At 44.1% G+C, this 22085-nt stretch overlaps 3 protein-coding genes across 3 annotated transcripts; 2 read left to right on the forward strand and 1 right to left on the reverse strand.

Moving 5' to 3' along the window:
- The first annotated feature begins 1869 nt into the window (after positions 1–1869).
- Positions 1870–2969, forward strand: LOC127313427 (uncharacterized). Its single transcript, XM_051343932.2, has one exon. It carries the CDS (start codon positions 1939–1941, stop codon positions 2638–2640), a length of 702 nt encoding a protein of 233 aa, XP_051199892.1. The 5' UTR covers positions 1870–1938; the 3' UTR covers positions 2641–2969.
- A 1589-nt stretch (positions 2970–4558) lies between these two features.
- Positions 4559–6057, reverse strand: LOC127313426 (E3 ubiquitin-protein ligase RING1-like). The gene has a single exon (XM_051343931.2). The coding sequence runs from the start codon at positions 5886–5888 to the stop codon at positions 4881–4883; it is 1008 nt and encodes a 335-aa protein (XP_051199891.1). The 5' UTR covers positions 5889–6057; the 3' UTR covers positions 4559–4880.
- Positions 6058–9622: 3565 nt separating this feature from the next.
- LOC127313425 (basic helix-loop-helix protein 79) lies at positions 9623–10469 on the forward strand. Its single transcript, XM_051343930.2, has one exon. The coding sequence runs from the start codon at positions 9674–9676 to the stop codon at positions 10223–10225; it is 552 nt and encodes a 183-aa protein (XP_051199890.1). The 5' UTR covers positions 9623–9673; the 3' UTR covers positions 10226–10469.
- The last annotated feature ends 11616 nt before the right edge of the window (positions 10470–22085 follow it).

Raw genomic sequence — 22085 nt, forward strand, 5'->3', positions numbered from 1 at the left:
TGTGGAAAGGCCACACAAGTCAATAAGCTGCAACTTGCACATCTCGTAGCCGTTTACCATGTCCGGGAGAACGTCATGCTGGTATTGACGACATTAGCCGGGAGGGTAATTACATAGGTTAGGGGTGTAAACAGAGAGGGTAATTTCGCACTGAAACCGGTGCCAAATTTATTTAAGGTATCCATATCCGATTTAAAAGAATTCGGTGGATAAGGATATTCGATTTCGAAGTGGTGATACAATATATGATATATGGTATACTAAATAGCATGAGGATATGAATTATCAGAAATTTAATTAGAATAATTAAAATGTTTAAATCGAATAATCTGATTTTTGAGTCAAAAGCCAAGGCCAATCTTGCAAGGTTGGTAGTTATTGAGTTACCAAATTCCATTCGCGAGCATGCTTGGCTTTAAATTTCTATCAATGCTTCAGTTTTAGGATTTTTTTTGTTTAACTATACAAAACTGAAAGTTTAAATCTCGCTCCATCGAGAAAGAGAATTAATTAACGAATCCTAAGGCAAAAGGGCGAGAAACTCAAGGCCACTCTTCCTCCGGGTTTTCTCTGCACTAATATAGATAGTCAAATAATGAAAAAAATAACTATCTACCTATGAGATCATATATCCGACTATTTTTGTTTTCGGTTCGAGTCTGCTCCATTTCTGATTCGAAGCCGCATTCCAGTATATTCGCTTTCGAATCTAAAACCGATTAATATCCGATTCGATCCGATTCTGAAAAAAAAATATGGTAAAGGAAATGTTATGAGCAAAATCCGATCTGATCCGATTCATTTATACCCATAGATATAATGGATGATATGCGCATGGATGTAGCCACCTGTGCCCGTCTCGTGTGATCTTTTTCGGCATCTATACTCATACCTGTTAATGGTAAAAGTCTATCCTCGTATTCATCACACGGTAGGATAATGGCTACGTGTGGGTAAAATTATTTATGTTTACAACACATCAAATTGAGCAAAAAATAGTGGTAAACAACATGTAACCATAATTTATAAACAAGAACCCATTATAAACATCAACATATAGTTCAACAACACTTGCTCACCAACAACAATACATCAAAATATGATCACGACAAAAAATAGATATGGACCTACGGCCACCACGGAACAGAAGGTGAGGCCATCCTAAATAAGGACGTAATCCTAAGCAATGTACAACGATCATGGAACTCGGAAGCGTGAGGTTCGACCTAGCTATGTTGATGCCTAAATTTTTGTTCCATACCTGGTTGTTTACCTGTCAGGTACACGGTTAATGGTACCCGTTGCCATCCATGAGTACTTGCAATTTACAAGTTAGAACTTAGAAGCTAGCAACCCTTCTTGGTGAGAGACTGACAGGTAGATAGGCGCATGTTGAGACTTGACACACTTTGTACTCGGTTTAGACTTTAGCCAGCCAGGCAAGCTCCACAGCTAGCTGTGCAAGTCATGCCGGAACAAGCCACACTCGAATCAAGGTACAACAAGAACAAACCACACTCGAATGAAGGTACACTGTTTTTTTTTTCTATGCTTCTCTGGGAAAGCTAATTCGACCTTATCAAACATAGATCGCACACAGGATGCTTCCTCCCTCTTATTACAATATTATTACATGCATTATTGGCAATTTGGCAAATGTACGACTCAAGATTGCATCCAGTGTCTTTTCTGTCAGATTATCGACGTGATGTGAACACAATAGTTTTTGCTTATTCAACTCATAAACCATTCGTAAAAAGACATATATACCGGCATAAACTAGCTAGTAAACAACACTGTTTTGAGTTGTGGCTTGTGTCCTATAAATAACCCGTCCAAGTATCAAAGCACACCACCGAGTATCAAACCTTGCGTGACAAACTATCTCCGTCTCATCAAAGGGTCAAAGCAAAGGAAGAAGCTAGCTAGCTACTAGTCATGGTGAAGGCAGCGGCGAACAACGGCGGCGCGGCGGCGTGGCGGCAGCAGCTGGAAGGCGGGCATGGCAATGGCGGCAAGATGAGGACGTACAAGGGCGTGCGGATGCGGAGCTGGGGCGCGTGGGTGTCGGAGATCCGAGCGCCGGGGCAGAAGACGAGGACATGGCTCGGCTCCCACTCCACCGCCGAGGCTGCCGCGCGCGCCTATGACGCCGCCCTGCTCTGCCTCAAGGGCGCCGGCGCCGGCGCCGAGCTCAACTTCCCCGTGCGCTTCCAGTTCGACCTCCCGCCGGCCGCCATGTCGCCCAAGTCCATCCAGCGCGTCGCGGCAGCCGCAGCCGCCAGTTCCAACGCTCCCGTCGACTTCACCTGTTCCGGCAGCACCAGCCCCAGCGCTAGTGATAATTGCATCGCTCCGGACTGCAGCTCCAGCAATGCCTCGGTGGTGAGCTCCCCGGAGACGGTCGCCAGCTGCAGTGACACCGCCGACCACGACGGCTACGACATCGTAGGAGGCCTCCCGGATTACAGCGCGCTCGCGGACATCGACGCGTTCTTCCAGTCGCCCAAGTGCATGGAGTACGCCATGATGGACCCGTGCAGCTCCTTCTTCGCGCCAGCGCCGATGGAGATGGATGATGGATGCGGCTGGGAGGAGGAAGGCCACATTGCGCTTTGGAGCTTCTCCTCTTCTTTCTGAACTCTGAAGTGGAGCCGGAGCACTGAAGCAACTGACAAATTCGTTATTCAAGTGAGGACCACAATTGGTTACGCATGGCGATAACCCTACTTAATTTTATACATATGAAACTGTACATTATTTTGATTCAATGTATACAGAGACAATAAGCTAGTTAAGCATTGTGAGGGGAGCTCTCGTGCAGCTACATGTTTTAAGGCAGCTTCCATGGAGTTAACCTCCTTGCAGTAGCTTGTTACATTCATGTGTAGAAGCTGCGTTGCAATTGCAAGTATAAAATGAAGTATATAAGTATGGAATTCTATGTTAGATCTGGCTTGTTTCTTTCGAATAACCAGGGGATTTACTTCAACTTTCATGCTCATCCATAGAGATATATAGTTATGTTTGATGTAATTCCATTGGTAGGGGGTGTTCAAGGCCAGACTCCTTATGCTTATTAAAACCATAGCATTAAGACGAAGAATCCATTTGTTCTTCCAATATTCTGGTCGGTCGACAAAACCATCAAAGATCGGTATTCTACTTTAAGATCTGTGCTATGTAACTTGTATGTAACTCTTCTGAAACTCTAAAATCTCCTACCAAATAGTTCCCATTTAGTAGTGACCCATGTAAACAACCATTCAATCTACGGAGTTGTTCCCGCAGTCTTTAGTAGAGATGCAAGTGAGTCACTATTAGGATAATCTCTACCCTCTATATTTTAAAAAATCTAAATTGATGATGTCATTAGAAAATTTAGTTCATTTTTTAACAAATAGCATAGATGGTACCCTAATAACAGTGACCCATTTGCATCTCAAATCTCTCGGTTGTACTTTAATTGGTTATGGACGATGGTTTAAACTCTTTTGTTACTATATAAGTTTATATTTTGGCAAAGAAAAGCCTATCCAATAAGATACTCATTTAAAAGAAACAAGGAAACCAGATATGAGCCAAACGCCCAAACAAGCCTACTATAAGAAATGCTAGGAATGTGTTTTCTGCAGGTTGGGAGTATCTGCAAGGTGGGGCCTTTTGGCTTCTGGTACGCCAATAAGTACCTATCGGTGTACTGGACACCGGAGGGTTCCTATCGGCGTAGGAGATGCTGAGACCGTATTATTTTTTTGGAAATTTCTTAAATTATGTGCTATTTCTGAAATTTAATAAAAAAATATTATTTTAATTTTTTTAGCCTCCCTCATACCCTATTTATAAGATGTCTTTGTTTTGCATTATTAACTTTTACCATCAATTTAAAAAATAATATATGAGAAACACATTGGAAACTTTTATGATTATGAATTCAATGATATAAACTTTAGAAACACATAATCCATGTTCTGTTGGTTAGAGTTGAACCTCAGAAACGCGTATGGCATGCAGTAAGGAACAAAGTAGTAATCACAGAAGAGTGAAAATATTGTTTATATTCAAGCTCATTTGTCCTAGTAAATAAATTATTTTTTCATACATCCACAAACCTGCTGATGGGTTTTACTATCTAAACTATAATGGAATTGAGTACGACCCAACAATTCTCATGCAAACCGTAAATATAGAAAATAGTACAACTTTCATTGGGGTAACTCATGAATCTCAACCCTATCCATCGGCACGAAACGCCCTGCCCTCTCGATATTTCTTACTAAAAAAAACCTCCAGCATAAATGAGTACATTGATCAATCGAGAGATATTGCATATGCCTACCCATTTTATCTTTTATCGTGGACAATAACACTTGTTATCATTATCATTATCTAATTCTCGGATTAAAAAACCAAACGGTCCTGGTTTTTTTTTTTGAACCTGGATGAAATCCTGTTTGATAGAGAAAAGTAATTTGGCAACACCCTGTAAGGCTGTAACCGTGTTTCTCGGTGACCACGGTATTTGTGCTTACCGACATAAAATATTGATGTAATGATGTTTTACGAATTAACCCATCTTTTTACAAATATAAGCACTATTTCTGTGTTCCAAATGGCCCAATAAATGGCAGGCAGCCCAGTATTTTGAATGTTAGCAGCGAAGGTGTATGGTCAGGTAAGTACATTTCGGAAGGGTTAGATCTGTACAGTTTTTTTTTTTGTGTGTGATCAAGCTAGCTGCACATGAATCTTTGGGCTTCTCTTTCTGAAGAAATGAATTCGGGCTTCACTTTCTGAAGAAATGAATTTGGGCTTCTCGAGATGTGTCTGGAAACTCTGGATTCAAGCACACGTGCTAGCAGCGTTCAGCCCGCCATTTCTCAAACGAAAAAGGAGACGAAGAAGAAGCAAGCAGCGACGAGAACAAAGGACCGCATGATCGTCGGGCCAGAGAGCCCGGAGCTGGCATTGCCGCCGCCGTCATCAGCGCCGTCCTCCCCTTCCCTGCTCCCGCGCCGTTCAGCTCCATGCTCCCATCCTCCCACGCCCGGATCCCCCAGCATTAACAGCCACGCCAGAGGGCCCCAGCCGGCCATCAGCTGCCCCGGCGGCTCCCTCCTCTCCGCTCCTCCGTCGCCGTCGCTGCCGCCGCTGCCATCAGGAGACTCGCCGGTCGGCAGTGGCAGCTCCTGGCGGCAGACCGGGCAGGAGTTGTGGAGCCGGAGCCATGGCACGATGCAGTCGGAGTGGTAGGCGTGCTTGCACGGCAGCTCACGCGCGGTCTCCCCGAGCTCGAACTCCTCCTTGCACACGGGGCACTGCGAGCCGTCCGCCATGTGCGCCGGCGAGATGCGCACCGTCGGGAGCGAGTCGATGGCCGATGCCGGCGCCGGCGCCGGACCCGGGCGGTCGTTCTGCGTGAGCCCCTCGATGAGCGCGTTGAGGTTGGGGCCGGTGAAGAACTCTGCTGGGTTAAAGCCGGTGGCCGGTGGACCGGCATCGGCGCCGTCCAGGCCGCCGCGCGTGCCCGGGAACGGGGGTGGGGACGGGACCCGGCGACGGCGGCGTGGGCGCGGCGTGTCGCCGTCGTCGTCCTCGCCCCTGTAAATGACCCAGTGGCGAGGGGCGCCCTCGTACGTGGGCAATGGCGGCGGCGGCTGGAAGTACGTGGGCAATGGCGGCGGCGGCTGGAAGAGCTGCTCGATCGGTGAGTGCACCGGCGTCGGCAGCTCGATCTCGTGGAGGAAGCGGCCGAGGCAGCGCGGGCAGAAGACGTCGGAGGTGGGGGACGACACGGTGCGCAGGGCGCGGCGGCACACGTAGCACCAGTACAGGCGCCACCTCCGGCGCTGCCGCGGACGGGCGCCGGTCGCGCCAGGCGCTGACATGGCAGGCACCGGACAGGTAGAGGGAGAGCTGACTCGCTAGTTTCCCCCGCCGCCCTGTGGCTGCCGATCGAGGCGGTGCGCGATCACGACTTCAGGAGGATATGGTGTGTTTGAGCAGTAATGCTACACTTACGCGCAATTTACTTACGCAAAAGCAGGCCACGTTTTGTCCGTAACTCTATTCCGTAAGTTCACTCCGTAGGTGTAGGATTATTGGTGTTTGAGAGAGGGAAGGTGATCATGTATTCATGGCGGGAAGGAATGGCGTCTGCGGGGGGATAAATGCAGAATACGATTCTGGCATGAAGTGATGCACGTTTTCCTTCCCTTGGTAACTTTGTTCTCCTTCTCCACGCTTTCAGGTTGCGGGCTCCAAGCTACCGGCGGCGGCATGGAGTCTTAAAAGAAAGCTTGCTGCGTACCAGCTTACCTTGCCTTTGAGATTGTCTTCAACAAAAAAATTCAGAAGATATAAAACATGGCCTGTAATTTGTAGTGTCAAACCCACCAAGGCGGCTACCACAATGCGCTAGCACGGCCCGGGCCACGCAAGACCTGAAGGAATTCCGGCCTGGGCCACAGCTGAGCGTGGCCCACAAAAGGGCACCAGTTTTTCCTTTTTTCTTTTCTTTTTTTGTTTAAAATTTATTTTTCCTTTTTTAAATCATAAGAAGATTTATACGGAGTATTTGTGTAATGAATGAAATTAAATTGAAAACGTGTAGACTTATTTCGAATAGTGTGAACATTATTACCTTTATGAACAATTTTTGTTTGAAAAATATTGACCAAGTTTTTAAACATATCCATATAGTTAAAAAAATGACCGCGAGTTAAAAAGTTTTCTAGAGAGAAAAATACTCATACAATTGAAGAAAGTTTTCATGAGGTTAAAAAATTATCTTATTATACCATAAAAATTCATTTGACTTTTTAAAAGAAAATAAAATAAAAATGAAACAAAAATAAGAATGCGGTTGAAAATAGTAAAATATAAGGAAAATAGAGAAACTAAACAATAGGAAGAAAAAATGAAAATTCAAAAAATAAAAAAAATAAAAAAAATAAAACAAATGAAAGAAAAACATGAGGTCTAAGTGGGTTAGACCTCCACGAAGAGCTTGTGTGTCTAATTGTCTAAGGGTTTGTTCGGTTTGGGGATGGGGTGGAACGGAATGGAACCGTTCCGCACCCAGAGCCCGTTCCTGCGTTCGGTTGCAAACTGGAATGGAATGAAGTGGTTCCTCCAAATGGAATATTCCCTCTAGATTCGGAATGAAGTGGTTCCTCCGATTCGGCCGGACGAGGTGGAACGGGTGACTGTCACACGCTGATTAATTAAGTTTAGCAATAATTAACCAAGTTTAGCAATAATTAATCAAGTTTAGCACTACTTAATCAAGTTTAGCAAATAATTAATCGAGTTTAGAATAATTAATCGGTTGATTATCTCACCCATTCCATTCCATTCTCATCCCATTCCAAAACCGAACACAAGGATGGAACCGTTCCGTGATAAATTTTTTTGTCCAAACCGAACACAGGGATGGAACGGTTCCATTCCATTCCACCCCATCCCGAAACCGAACACACCCTAAAGGTGTCAAAAAGGGATTACCCATAGAGTCCCTAGGTTGAGTCCTAGCCAAAGGGTGCTCTTCTAAATGGCCCACATTTTACATGGAAAAATCTTTAAAAGTATATATTGATTTTCCAGAATATTATACATTTATTGTACATAAAACATAAATATTCACATAAGTCTATATAGATCTTGTAAGTATATGAATAAATGTTCGTATGTGTGTATCTAAAGCTTCATATGTAATTAAATAAATGTTCATGAGTTGGAAAAGCTCTTTCTATGTATAAGAAAAAGTCATACACAAAATAAAAAGAAAAGGTTCACTGCTGAACAAAATAAGGAAGATCTTTGAAATGTAAATCGTAAATTTCTTACACCGTCTTTATTGGAAATATGGCATGGACTAACATTAATATAATTCCAATTTTGTATGACAGTCTAGATGAAAAACATAGATCTAACAGATGTATACACATGAGATCGCATAGATGAAATCTAACATGCCACACATAACCGGCAAACACCTATATCACATATCCAAATTGCATACAAGCATAGATCACCAAAATGAATTCTTATGGCGGGGTTGGTGAAGACAAGATCACAATTGAGATGGACAAATCGATGGAGATTTGATGAAGTGGGTGGGTGATGAAGTCGAGGAAGACGAAGCAGCTGTGCTAAACGCTACCTAGACAATTTATCGTCCGAATCTCTCGTGCAAGACACCAATCGGCGGGAAAGTCTGGAGACTACTGGTTTCGTCGCCCCCTTACACACGATATGAAGAGGATGGATGAAGGTCTGCGGCATAGAAGAGAACTGTTTAGCGTTGTGCTTTCTCGTGTCCCCTATCTATAGGGATGTCTCTCTTTTATATACTCGATAGGATAACCCCCATGCAACATGTTCTGCCTATATTCCAGGATCCGCGCCCTGAAATATCTCTATCATGAACGAATTTATAAATGCACATAAACGTGCAAGTCTATTCCCAGTTCATCCAAGAGATAGACGCGAGTAGATAAGAACAAAAAACTGCTCGACGAAAAATTAAAAAGAGATGCATTTTCTAAAGCCACGGCCGTGGTCGCCAATACAAAGACAAAGTCACGAGTAACTAGACAAGACGAATAAATGTGAAATGTGAGCACGTGTAGAGTACACTTAGCTTAGCTGTCTTTAATGTTCACACTCAAGTGAGAACCAATCTGTGGTTAGATTGTTAGGAGGGTGTGGCACCCTAACCCACCAGGGATCACATCTTGGTTTGACGCTTTGGTATTTTGTAAAGGTGTTTCTAGTAGGAGGCAATATTCCAATCGATATTGAAGCATCTGTGGTAACTCTGTCAAGATTCAAGAGATTGGGTTTTTTAGACTCAATCTCTCAGAGGTGTTTATAGGGGTAAGGTATGCATACGTGCGTGCATAGAAATGAGGGTATGTACACATTTGTTAGTGTCTGCGTCTGCGTTGTGCTTTACAAAACAAAAATCTTCTCGGTCGTATGAGAAGCTTGAAATCTTTCGACCATAGCAGTCTTGGATTAAATCCTTGTATATTCATTGACTCTCCAATTTCTAAATTCTGCCGGCTCAAACTAATTAAAGACCCATTTCAATCGCCCAAGTAGCAGTACTGTAATGAGAAGATTGTAGTATAAACAGAGATGAAATAGGAAAAGAAAGAAAATAAGGAAACAAAGAAAACCCCCCAAAAAGAAAAAAAATAGAAAAAACACAAGAAGGAAAATCCATAGAAATCTGATGAAAACTAGAAAAAAGCTGAGAAAACCAAACCAATAGGTTCTAGAACCTTTGCAAAAAAAAAAAAGCAAAAACAGAAACACCAGGTAACATATTGGGCCGGTCCATTTGGCAAAACAATAATGGATACGTGTCAACACGCTCAGGTTTTTTTTTTTTTTTTTTTTGAGCGAGTGAACACGCTCAGGTTCAAGCGGACCCTCAAATGGGATCACCAACTCTCCGTCCATCTCTAATTTCAGGATTTTGTTGGCCCAAACTAACTAAAGGCTCATTAATTGCAACAGTAACAGAGTTCCTCCAAAAAAAAGGTACTATAACAGAGAAAATGCAGTATAAATAGCAAGCGAAACACACACCTACCCCAATCAAACAACCAGCCCCTCCACCAGCAGCAGAAGCCCGTTGCTGCTTTCAGACTATCTTCCCTATATGGACTTGGACATGGCAATGGGTATGATGAACCAAGAACAGCTCATGCACACCATCTCGCAACTAGACAGCGCCCTGGCTTACCTGGCTTCTCCATCCTCATCGCCACCACAACAGCCATCGGTTCTAGTTCCATCATGTACTGCTACAACTACTCTTCCTTCGGTAACGACGATGCCCGTGCAGCCGCCGCCGCCAGCCGTGGCTAACCCGGAGGCGCAAACGGCCACATCGCGGCTGCTTGTCGGCACAGTGGCCGCGGACGTGGAGAGGCCAAGGCGGCGCAACGGGCGCGTGTCGAGCGAGCCGCAGAGCGTGGCGGCGAGGCTGCGGCGGGAGCGCGTGAGCCAGCGGATGCGCGCGTTACAGCGGCTGGTGCCCGGCGGCGCGAGGCTGGACACGGCGTCCATGCTGGAGGAGGCCGTCCGCTACGTCAGGTTCCTCAAGAGCCACGTCGAGGCGCTCGAGCAGGCAGCAGCCGCGATGCAAGGCCGCCGCGTCGACGAAGTTGCCGGCGGCGACTTCTACCACCACTGCCCATACTATGCTTAGAAGGGAAGATGCTTACCATACATTAAGCGCGTTGTATATGGTGCGTGTAGGTGATTCTCTTGGCAGTAGCATGCTATAAATCTGTCACAAGGAGTGCAACTATGTTATGTTCTTACAGTTACATCGGGTGTAGCATTTGGAAATTACAACGTCCGTTTCATATTAATTGTTCGCACATTTGTCTACATTCTACACACTATCTGTGAATCTTAATATGAGACAGATGGAGTATTCTACTCGATCATATGAAGTTCATGTTCATCTATGTATTACACTTGATCGCTAAACGCATTCCATCCCGATTTTGCATTCACCTGTTCGTTCAATCTATAATTTGAAAAATAGACATATATATACATGCTAAACATGCACTTAATCGATCATAGTGTATACGGTGCTGCAGATCTATGTGGCTACACTTGGATCTTAGCACATGTTAGCATAGGATTCTCTCCAGAAATAGATCGATGGGTAATGCCACTAGCCAGTAACGTTCAATGCAATGCACAGTTTATCGTGCAAAGAAGCATGTATGCATTTGTCCACCTCTGCCCATTTTGAAGTTGGTACAAATGTGCAATGTACAGATTACAGAGAGCCAATCATAAATTTGCCAAGGGAGCCCACATTCCATGTGATGATAATATGCTGATGGTCCCTCCTCGTGCTACGAACTAACACGTATATAGTCAGGTAGCCATGGAAACATTGCAGTCCTCTCATCGAGTCATCGTATCATCTCATTCTCACAACTGGTAAACAACATGATGTCATGGAAATGGTGTTTTGTGTCACATGTGCATATATGATTATTTTAAAAAAATAAATTTAAAAAGTTACAAGAATTCAAAAAAGCTTGGTTGACGTCGTCGCTCGAGAGCCGAGAGTACGAATCACCATTTCTAAGGGCCTAGCAGATGGGACAAATATTGCGAGGATAAACCTTCCTTCGGCAACCATGAGAAAACATTCACAGTCGATCTTGCGAAGCAATATCTGAAGGTCGCAAATGAGATCTTGTCATCCAACAAAGGGTTGAAGAACACCTAATCTAATATGTTGAAAATCCTACTTTGTTTTTTCGTTAAAGAGTATATATCAATATCGAGGAGATATCAATTACACCTAGCCGCTGCAACAACGCATTGCTCTATTGGCAATATGGATCCACATATCCAAAAAAAATAAGAAATACAAAAAAAAGTGTCGCTACACTGATTTATTTCTTGAAACAACAACATTAACACCACCAAAACAGCACCACAACAACATAAGTCCATCTTCTCCATAAGAAATAATGCCTTCATAGATCTTAGGGTTTCACTCTAAGAAAGTCCCCACTCTCAAAAATAATGTCTTCAACAAGGCCATTGCCAGGCAGAACCAATTCAGGGCCAAACCTTGGATTTTCACCCTGAAAGGTAAGACTATGAATTTCTCCTGTGCAGTCTCCCACACTTGCATGCCACTGCTTCAAATCGGGAATCACCAAGACAACTCCACATCACTACCAAGACTCGAACCACCATTGCTAGTCCTTAGATCTCGGCTTTCATGACATTCTCGACCAGCACCATGGAACGAGAATGGGCTCCATGATATTAACAGCCAGCAGAGAGCTTTGAAGCGCTCCCTCTGAAACCAAACGGTCAGAGATAAAATATGGGTGCGCATGACCAAATCACACCAAATCAAGCAATCTCCAGACATGATTCGTCCAGAGGAATTCGCCGATAGACCCTTCCGGAACACGACAGTCCAACCAGATCGATGGGGACATGCATCTGGCAGAACATCATCTTGGCACGAGAAGGAACCCTAGGATGACCTCCATGCATATATCGGGTTCCCCACCCTTTCCAGCACCAACGAGGCTGGTTGGAAGATGGGGAACCGATCTATGGAGGAAGCGAAGGTCGAGATGGCGATGTTTTCTTAGAGGTGGCCACCGCCCACGAACGGGATACAAATTGCACAAAATACCACATAGGTTTCTGTTCATAATAATCATATATAACAAAGTATACAACTGTTCAGGATACAAATTGTTTTATTAAAAATGGAAGCATACAAAACGGGACAAAAATATTTCAATTTAAAGAATCATGGTAAAAATGAAGTCGTTGATTGAGCTTCTGAATGAACTTTGAGAATACGTGACTCAACAGATTGAACGACATACTAACTTGGACACATGGTCTCAAACGGGGGACCGGGTGTTCACGGCATCCTAAGAGCATCTCCAGCAGCCGAGTTCCCCAAATCGTTCCCAAACAGCGCCGGAGGAGTGTTTGAGGGACGTGTTTTATTTATGTCGTGTTTGGGGGATGTCGTTCCCTAGCTGCGTTCCCAAACGCCATCCCCAAATTTTTTAAAATATTAAAATACACTTTTTTGCATTTTTATTTCAATAGAAAGAAGAAACATTTCACAAACTAATACATAATTGGAAACATGGTTTACACAAACTAACATATAATTGGGAACATGATTTACACAAACTAACACATAGTTAGGCACATGGTTTTACACAAACTGATACATAGTTTGGAACATGGTTTATACAAACTAATACATAGTTCGAACCATGGTTGACACAAATTAAAATATTGCAAAATAACAAAACCTAACTAGTGTTAGCATCGCAGATTTCGTGTGTTCGCTGCCAAGAAAGAACACTCACAGGCACTCCTAGTCACCCAAACTGGAAAATCCAGCTGGTGACGGTACCCCTGTTGATTCTTTCGAGGAAGAAACAACCAGAAACCTTCGTGCCTATTTTGCTGCGAAGAAACAACACTCAATCTCCGCCCTCCTCAGTGATGTCGCCGTGGTAGTGCCGGCGGCAACACGTCTAATTGAACACCTTGACGCTCATGTCGGCCTCGCCAAGGTAAGAGAACGTGAGCATGAAACCGTCTTGGAGGTGGTTGTAGAGCGTGAACTTCTCCCGACCGGTGTGGAGGTACATCTTGCCGCGCGCGTTGAAGATCACGTCTACAATCCACCGGCATCAGCCGCAGACAGCCTCCCGCAAATGCAGCGAGGCCGGCTCGTCACCGGCGACGAAGTCGGCGAACTTGTCCGGCAGCCTCTTGATATCGAGTGGGTCGCCCTTGAGGATGACGACGAACTCGAACAACACTTGCCGCTCCTACTCCCGCAGGTACAACGATGAAGACGACGGCGTCGCATGCGATGGCTAGCGTGCAGCTCTGCCGCGGCCACGACCACGATCACGGCCGCGGCCTCGGCCTCCGCCTCTACCAGGCATGGCATCGACTCTTGAGATGGTGGCGGCTAGTGTTGGGGAGAGAGGCGCTAGGGTTCGTGTGTGAGAGGGACGATGAGAGAGCGACCCTTTTTATAGGCCGAAGGGAGGCGAGGGAGCGGTGGCGCTGATATCCCTGCTTTTGATAGAAAAATTCTATTATATAAACATTTGAGTAAGACATGCAATTCTATACAAATACATTGTTTTTATATTACTTTTGTCAAGATGACAACAATTTTCAATGTCATTTGTAGGTGTGGGCGCAAAGGCCCTATATCCATCAGAACCATCCATATTTCATCAAACCGATTCAAATTCAGATCGAATTCAGTCAAGACCTAGTGAAGTTAAAACAAGAGAGGGGGGTTTTGGGCAAGATCCCGAGAAATGTGGGGGCCAGCGTAACCAACCACTCCGGGGCTAATCTGGTGAAGATAAAAGGAGGATGAGAAGCAGGGGCACGCTCTCTCTCGCTCGCTCTCAACCACCACACCACCATCTTGTCGTGCGCGCCAAGAAGCTGAGAAGAAGGAGGACGCCAGTGGAGGAAAAAGGAGATCTAGATCCAAATCTCTCCCGGTCTTCCTCTCTGCTTCCTTTGCTGACCCGATCCGATCATCTTCGACAAGCGAGTGCCGATATCAAGGAAGAACGAACCAGAGCGCGGTGAAAAATCTGACCTTCTCCCTTTTTGTTGTTTCTTCGCTGGATAATAGAGTTCTGTGATCGTGAGATGAGAAAACTTGATGTGTGATGTCTACGCACGCTTCTATTCATGTAGACAGTGTTGGGCCTCCAAGAGCAGAGGTTTGTAGAACAGCAGCAAGTTTCCCTTAAGTGAGTCACCCAAGGTTTATCGAACTCAGGGAGGTAGAGGTCAAAGATATCCCTCTCAAGCAACCCTGCAATTACGATACAAGAAGTCTCTTGTGTCCCCAACACACCTAATACACTTGTCAGATGTATAGGTGCACTAGTTCGGCGAAGAGATAGTAAGATGCAAGTGATATGGATGAATATGAGTGGTAATAACAATCTGAAATAAATATGGCAGCAAGTAAACATGCAGTAGAACAGTAAATAAACGGTGATTCGATATTTGGAAACAAGGCCTAGGGATCCTACTTTCACTAGTGGACACTCTCAACAATGATCACATGATAAAACTACTCTACACTCTCTTGTTGGATAACAAACACCATTCATTGTGTAGGGCTATAAAAGCACACCTCAAGCCGGAGTAAACAAGCTCCACAACTTCCGGAGTTCATATTAAAGTAACCTCTAGAGTGCATAATAGACCGTTGCAATTTAGACCGAGTACTAACATAGCATACACACTGTCAACAATAGCTATGAAAGGGGGAATAGATCGCATCAATACTATCATAGTAATAGTTAACTTCATAATCTACAAGAGATTACAATCATAACCTATGCCAAGTACTACATGATGCACACACTGTCAACATTACATCATGGAGGAGGAATAGACTACTTTAATAACATCACTAGAGTAGCTCATAGATTAATAGTGATACAAAGCTCATGATCACATAAAGATCACATGGGAGAGAGATGAACCACATAGCTACCGGTAAAGCCCTCAGCCTCGGGGGAGAACTACTCCCTCCTCATCATGGGAGACAGCAACGTCGATGAAGATGGCGGTGGTGTCGATGGAGATGACTCCGGGGGCAATTCCCCGTCCCGGCAGGGTGCCGGAACAGAGAATTCTGTCCCCCGAACTTGACTTCGCGAGGGCGGTGGCTCTGGAAGGTTTTCCGTATCGTGGCTTATTGTTTTAGGGTTTTCGCGACGGAGGCTTTAAGTAGGCGGAAGGGCAACCTCGGAGGGGTCCTGGGGGACCCACACCATAGGGGGGCACCCCCCCTTGGCCGTGCCGCCATGTGGGGTGGGGCTCCCCTCTGGTCCCTCTTCGGTGCTCTGGAAGCTTCCGTGGAAAATAGGACCCTGGTCGTTGATTTCGTCCGATTCTGAGAATATTTCCTTTGTAGGATTTCTGAAACCAAAAACAGCAGAAAACAACAACTGGCTCCTCGGCATCTCGTTAATAGGTTAGTTCCGGAAAATGCATATAAATGACATAAAGTGTGTATAAAACATGTGAGTATCATCATAAAAGTAGCATGGAACATAAGAAATTATAGATACGTTTGAGACGTATCAAGCATCCCCAAGCTTAGTTCCTACTTGCCCTCGAGTAGGTAAACGATAACAAGGATAATTTCTGAAGTGACATGCTATCATAATCTTGATCAATACTATTGTAAAGCATATGAGATGAATGCAGTGACTCGAAGCAATGGTAATGACAATGATTAAACAACTGAATCATATAGCAAAGACTTTTCATGAATAGTACTTTCAAGACAAGCATCAATAAGACTTGCATAGGAGTTAACTCATAAAGCAATAGATTCTAAGTAGAAATCTTTGAAGCAACACAAAGGAAGATATAAGTTTCAGTGGTTGCTTTCAACTTCAACATGTTTATCTCATGGATAATTGTCAACACAAAGTAATATGATGAATGCAAATAAGCAAGTATGTAAGAATCAATGCACACAGTTGACACAAGTGTTTGCTTCTAAGATAGAAAGAAGTAGGTAAACTGACTCAACATAAAAGTAAAAGAAAGGCCCTTCGCAGAGGGAAGCATGGATTGCTATATTTGTGCTAGAGCTTTTATTTTGAAAACATAGAAACAATTTTGTCAACGGTAGTAATAATTCATATGTGTTATGCATAAGATATCCTATAAGTTGCAAGCCTCATGCATAGTATACCAATAATGCCCGCACCTTGTCCTAATTAGCTTGTATTTACATGGATTATCATTGCATAACATATGTTTCAACCAAGTGTCACAAAGGGGTACCTCTATGCCGCCTGTACAAAGGTCTAAGGAGAAAGCTCGCATTGGATTTCTCGCTTTTGATTATTCTCAACTTAGACATCCATACCGGGACAACATAGACAGCAGATAATGGACTCCTCTTTAATGCATAAGCATTCAACAACAGATAATATTCTCATAAGAGATTGAGGATTGTTGTCCAAACTGAAACTTCCACCATGGATCATGGCTTTAGTTAGCGGCCCAATGTTCTTCTCTAACAATATGCATACTCAAACCATTTGATCATGATAAATCACCCTTACTTCAGACAAGACGAACATGCATGGCAACTCACATGATATTCAACAATGGTGAAATAGTTGATGGCGTCCCCAGGAACATGGTTACCGCTCAACAAGCAACTTATAAGAAATAAGATACATAAGTACATATTCAATACCATAATAGTTTTTAAGCTATTTTTCCCATGAGCTATATATTGCAAAGACAAAGAATGGAATTTTAAAGGTAGCACTCAAGCAATTTACTTTGGAATGGCAGAGAAATACCACATAGTAGGTATGTATGGTGGACACAAATGGCATAGGTTTTTGCTCAAGGATTTTGGATGCACGAGAAGTAATCCCTCTCAATACAAGGCTTAGGCTAGCAAGGTTGTTTGAAGCAAACACAAGTATGAACCGGTACAGCAAAACTTACATAAGAACATATTGCAAGCATTATAAGACTCTACACTGTCTTCCTTGTTGTTCAAACCCTCACCAGAAAATATCTAGACTTTAGAGAGACCAATCATGCAAACCAAATTTCAACAAGCTCTATGGTAGTTCTTCATTAATAGGTGCAAAGTACATGATGCAAGAGCTTAAACATGATCTATTTGAGCACAACAACTACCAAGTATCAAATTATTCAAGACATTATACCAATTACCACATGAAGCATTTTCTGTTTCCAACCATATAACAATGAACGAAGCAGTTTCAACCTTCACCATGAACATTAAGAGTAAAGCTAAGAACACATGTGTTCATATGCAACAGCGGAGCGTGTCTCTCTCCCACATAAGCATGAATTTATTCAGAGAATGAAAATAACAAAACGAAAATAAAAACACACAGATGCTCCAAGTAAAGCACATAAGATGTGATGGAATAAAAATATAGTTTCACTAGAGGTGACCTGATAAGTTGTCGATGAAGAAAGGGATGCCTTGGGCATCCCCAAGCTTAGATGCTTGAGTCTTCTTGAAATATGCAGGGATGAACCACGGGGGCATCCCCAAGCTTAGAGTTTTCACTCTTCTTGATCATATTGTATCATCCTCCTCTCTTGATCCTTGAAAACTTCCTCCACACCAAACTCAAAACAAACTCATTAGAGGGTTAGTGCATAATCAAAAATTCACATATTCAGAGGTGACATAATCATTCTTAACACTTCTGGACATTGCACAAAGCTACTGAAAGTTAATGGAACAAAGAAATCCATCAAACATAGCAAAAGAGGCAATGCGAAATAAAAGGCAGAATCTGTCAAAACAGAACAGTCCGTAAAGACGAATTTTTATGGGGCACTTAACTTGCTCAGATGAAAATGCTCAAATTTAATAAAAGTTGCGTACATATCTGAGGATCACGCACGTAAATATGCAGATTTTTCTGAGTTACCTACAGATAATCCTACTCAAATTCGTGACAGCAAGAAATCTGTTTCTGCGCAGTAATCCAAATCTAGTATCAACCTTTCTATCAAAGACTTTACTTGGCACAATGACAAGGTATCAACTTGTCAATGCCTATGGATTGTAGGCTAGGGTTTAGTTGGAAGTAGAGGGCAAGTAGATCTCGAAGGTTTCAGCCGAAAAGTACTCGACGATTATGAAAACTAGGGTTTGTAGACAATGATTCGATGATTTCTGCGTCCCTCGACTCCCCCTTATATAGGAGGCGGAGCCGAGGGATTCGTGCCGTACAAGTTACAGAGTCCGGGAAGGTTTCTAACTCATCCCGCAAGATTACAAATAAAACTTTCTATTACAACTCTAGCTTTCCTTAATAATATCTTGGGCTTCCGAATCTTCTTATTCTTCGGGTAGTGGGCCTTCAGTAAACCCCGGGTACTATCTTCGGCAGGCCCATTTGGGATGCCTATGTCAGTAGCCGCCGAGATTTTGCTTGAATCGTAGGGTCAAGGAAAATCTCCACTGTTTATTTTTATTCGACAGCTTCGACTTTTCTATATTTCTTCTCATAAACATCTATATTGTACAGGGATAATGGTAGTTGGGGCTAGTTCATCTGACGGATCAGGTACTAGTTAACTGCTCTAGTGGCAATCCGCAAAAACCTACTTCAAGATCACGTCCCTGGACATGACGTCGGGATACCGGTGTAAACTTCGACAGGTGCCGCTTAAGGTCTTACCATTCTGTCGAGTCCCAGTAAAATTTATCGGGTACCTAACGCGTCCGTTAGGATTTTTCTTCGTATCTGTTGATACGGATAAAAGTAGCAGAGCGCAGTCTTCGGCGATGCCACGCCCAGCAGAACGGATCTGGGGTCTTACCTTCGCAAATTTGCGGTATTCAGAAATTGATCGCAACTTTGGCGTTCTGAGAATATATTGTCGAGTGCTTTTTCGGCTGTTGGAATGGCACATTTTATCGAGTCAAAGATGACTTATATTGCTCTCCCGATGGGAGTATATGTAGAGTTAATTATAACTCGAAATATACTCTTTTGCTCTTCTATCTTTCTTTTTCTCTTTCTTTCTTTCTTTTTTATAATTTCATCGGGCACGCGAACAGCGTTCCTGATGGGAGTAGCCCCCGAGGCTACAGCCAAGGACTTATACTTGGGTGTAGGCTCCACGCCTTATGCCGATATGTTTTCTTTTATCTCCCTAAGTTTTATAATTTCTCGGGTGCGCGAACAGCGCTCCCGATGGGAGTAGCCCCCGAGGCTATGAACAAATATTTGTATTTGGTCATAGGCTCACGCCATTTTTATTTTGTCTTTCTGGATCTTTTTTCTTTTTTCCAAAGTAGCCCCCGAGCATTTGATCAAAAACTTGTATTTGATCAAAGGCTCAGCATTATTTTTCCATGTCGCCTTTTATGAAGCTGTTGAGTCGAATTTTTTCCTCTGCCAAGGTGACGTTATTGCTGACGATAGCCACGATTGCTAGTCAAAAATTTGCGACAAGTCTTTTCTCGCTGCCATGCGGGCCCAATTAATCCACTGTCTTGACACGTCGTGCAAGTGGGGGACACACGTCCTCCGCTTTTTCTGGCGCACGCACCGTAACTTCCCCAACGTTGAATTACTTTTTTACCCTTGTTGCCACGTGGCTATCATCTGTCACACATTTTCCTTATCCAACGGTTCGTCGTTTCACCGCACCCCTATATAAGTTCGTCTTCTTCCTCCTTGAGCACTTCCGCTCGCGCCGTCCTCCTTCTCTCATCTGCAAATTCCTCCTGCGATCCACAGCCTCCTAAACTCCTCGCCTCCAAGCTGCAAACCCTGCGCCATTGTTGATGCCACCTTGTCGATTGACAAGGCACAGCACGCCGGAGTCCTCCATGGCCGCCGTGGATCTTGGGGCGGCGGAGTGGGAAAGATCAAAGATTTCCACTCAAGACATCAACATGCTCAAGAAGCTGGGGATCAGCAAGAAACCCAAGGCACTGTGCTTCCCCAAGGAGGAAAGCTACCCAACCCCTCCAATGGGGTACCGGGTAAGTTTTGTCGACCACCTCATCCGCGGTCTTTCCGCCCCCATTCATCCTTTTCTCCGTGGACTTCTTTTTATCTACGGTCTGCAACTTCACCACCTCACACCAAATTCAATCCTCCATATCTCTATTTTCATCACTCTGTGCGAGGCCTTCCTTGGCGTCCAGCCTAACTGGGCGCTATGGAAACGCATTTTCTTCTGCCGCCGTAATGGCTCGCCCAATGTCGCCTATAATATAGGCGGCGTTGTAATTTCTGTTCGGCCCACTGTCGACTACTTCGACGTCAAGCTTCCTGACTCTGTTCAAGGGTGGCGCAAGAAGTGGTTGTACATTCAGGAGGAGAACCATGGATGTGCGGAGGACAACATCCCTCCTTTTGATGGCGCTGAGAAAATCTTTCGCCGCCGCTCCTGGGACGCGGAGGCCACCGAAGAAGAAAAGGCGTCGACAGAAAGCTTGATGGCTCGTATCCACGAGTTGCAAAATACTCGCGGCAAAGAGTTATCGGGTGTCCAAATCACTGCATACTTTCTTAGGACTAGAGTGCAGCCGCCCGTGCTCGCAAATACCCTCTATGGAAATATGCTGGCGACGAGGACGTAGATCGGCTGTCGGTGAATTTGGAGGTCAAGGATTTAGAAAAACTTGTCCGAAAAATCTCGTCTCTCAGCAAAAAAGATGCTGTCCCTTCTTCTTGCCGTGTGACACCATTCAGCGCCGCCAATCCACTCCCCAAGGTAAGCTTTGTCTATTGTCTTGTTATTGCTTTGCTAACTTTTTTGTGACTTCGTTTCTGACGTCTTTCCCTGTTTTATTTTGCACAGAATCATCCAGACCTTGTCTCGCTTCCTCCTCTTCCTGAAGGTGGAGAAGTCGAAGAAAGGGCCATTGTCACTGATGACAATCAAGAAGCTCCGTCTTTTGTGAATGAACCCGTGGATTCTCGAAAATCTGCGGGATCTTCCGAAGGCACTGCGTCGGCACTATCTCCTCCTCCCGCTGTTTCTCCAAAAGGCAAAAGGAAGAGGAATGACGTCGAAGATTCCGGCACTTCCAAAGCCGAAGAAGTTGATCCTTCACGTCAGAAGGCAACTTATGATCCTTATCTTGAATCCCTCGTCAGCTCGTAAGTCATTTTTACTTCTCCTTATTTCTGTACTCGAAATTTTTGTCTTATCTTGCTTTTTATGCTGTCGATTTTTAATCACAGCGATGATGAGGAAGAAGTACCAACTTTTGACGTGGCTCCTCGGACGAGCACGTCACATACTTTACTTGCCTCGGATACGCCAGTTGAAGGAGAAGAAACCTCGCCTCCTCAACAAAACATCGTCACCACTACTCCGCCATCAAGCCCCCTTGCTCCTTCACCAAAAAGGACAAGGATTGAAACGATCATTGAGCCTGCCCCTCAATTGGGTAGCTCTTCTACTCTGCTCTTGGATGATGTAAGTGTTTTTTTTTAATTTTCTTGCCAATATCTATATTTCCTCTGTTTGCTTTTTTTTATGCCTTCATTCTTTTTTCATGCCGATGTTTCTCTTTCTTTGTTCTTCTTTGACAGCCCATGATCAAAGAGCTTATTCGCATCGGATCCCAATTCATTGGGTACCGTGAGTATGCCAGCAGAACAGAAGGTAATAACTCTTTTTTTTTGCTGTCGTTGTTTCTGACTTCTTGCTCTTATTTTTTGTCGCAATTTTGACCTTTCTTTTCTATTTTGACAGAGAAACTTCCAGAGGCCAACAAACTTGCCGACACTCTTGCTCAAAAACTGGAGCAAAGTGAAACGGCCCGCAAGAAAGCTGAACTTGTTGCTAGCGAAGCCAAAGCAGAGGCTGATGAAGCCAAGGCAAAAGCTGCTAGTGTCGAGGAGCTGCAGAAGAGGCTTGAGGATGCTGAAGCTGCATTAAATGAGCACAAAGCCGCACAAGCTGCTCGTGAAAAGGGAATCCTCAAG

Source organism: Lolium perenne, chromosome 7 (genome assembly GCF_019359855.2).
Source record: "Lolium perenne isolate Kyuss_39 chromosome 7, Kyuss_2.0, whole genome shotgun sequence".
Taxonomy (NCBI): domain Eukaryota; kingdom Viridiplantae; phylum Streptophyta; class Magnoliopsida; order Poales; family Poaceae; genus Lolium; species Lolium perenne.

Bases quoted from the DNA above. Each gene is read 5' to 3' on its own strand.
- LOC127313427 (XM_051343932.2), top strand. From the start codon at position 1,939: ATGGTGAAGGCAGCGGCGAACAACGGCGGCGCGGCGGCGTGGCGGCAG.
- LOC127313426 (XM_051343931.2), bottom strand. From the start codon at position 5,888: ATGTCAGCGCCTGGCGCGACCGGCGCCCGTCCGCGGCAGCGCCGGAGG.
- LOC127313425 (XM_051343930.2), top strand. From the start codon at position 9,674: ATGGACTTGGACATGGCAATGGGTATGATGAACCAAGAACAGCTCATG.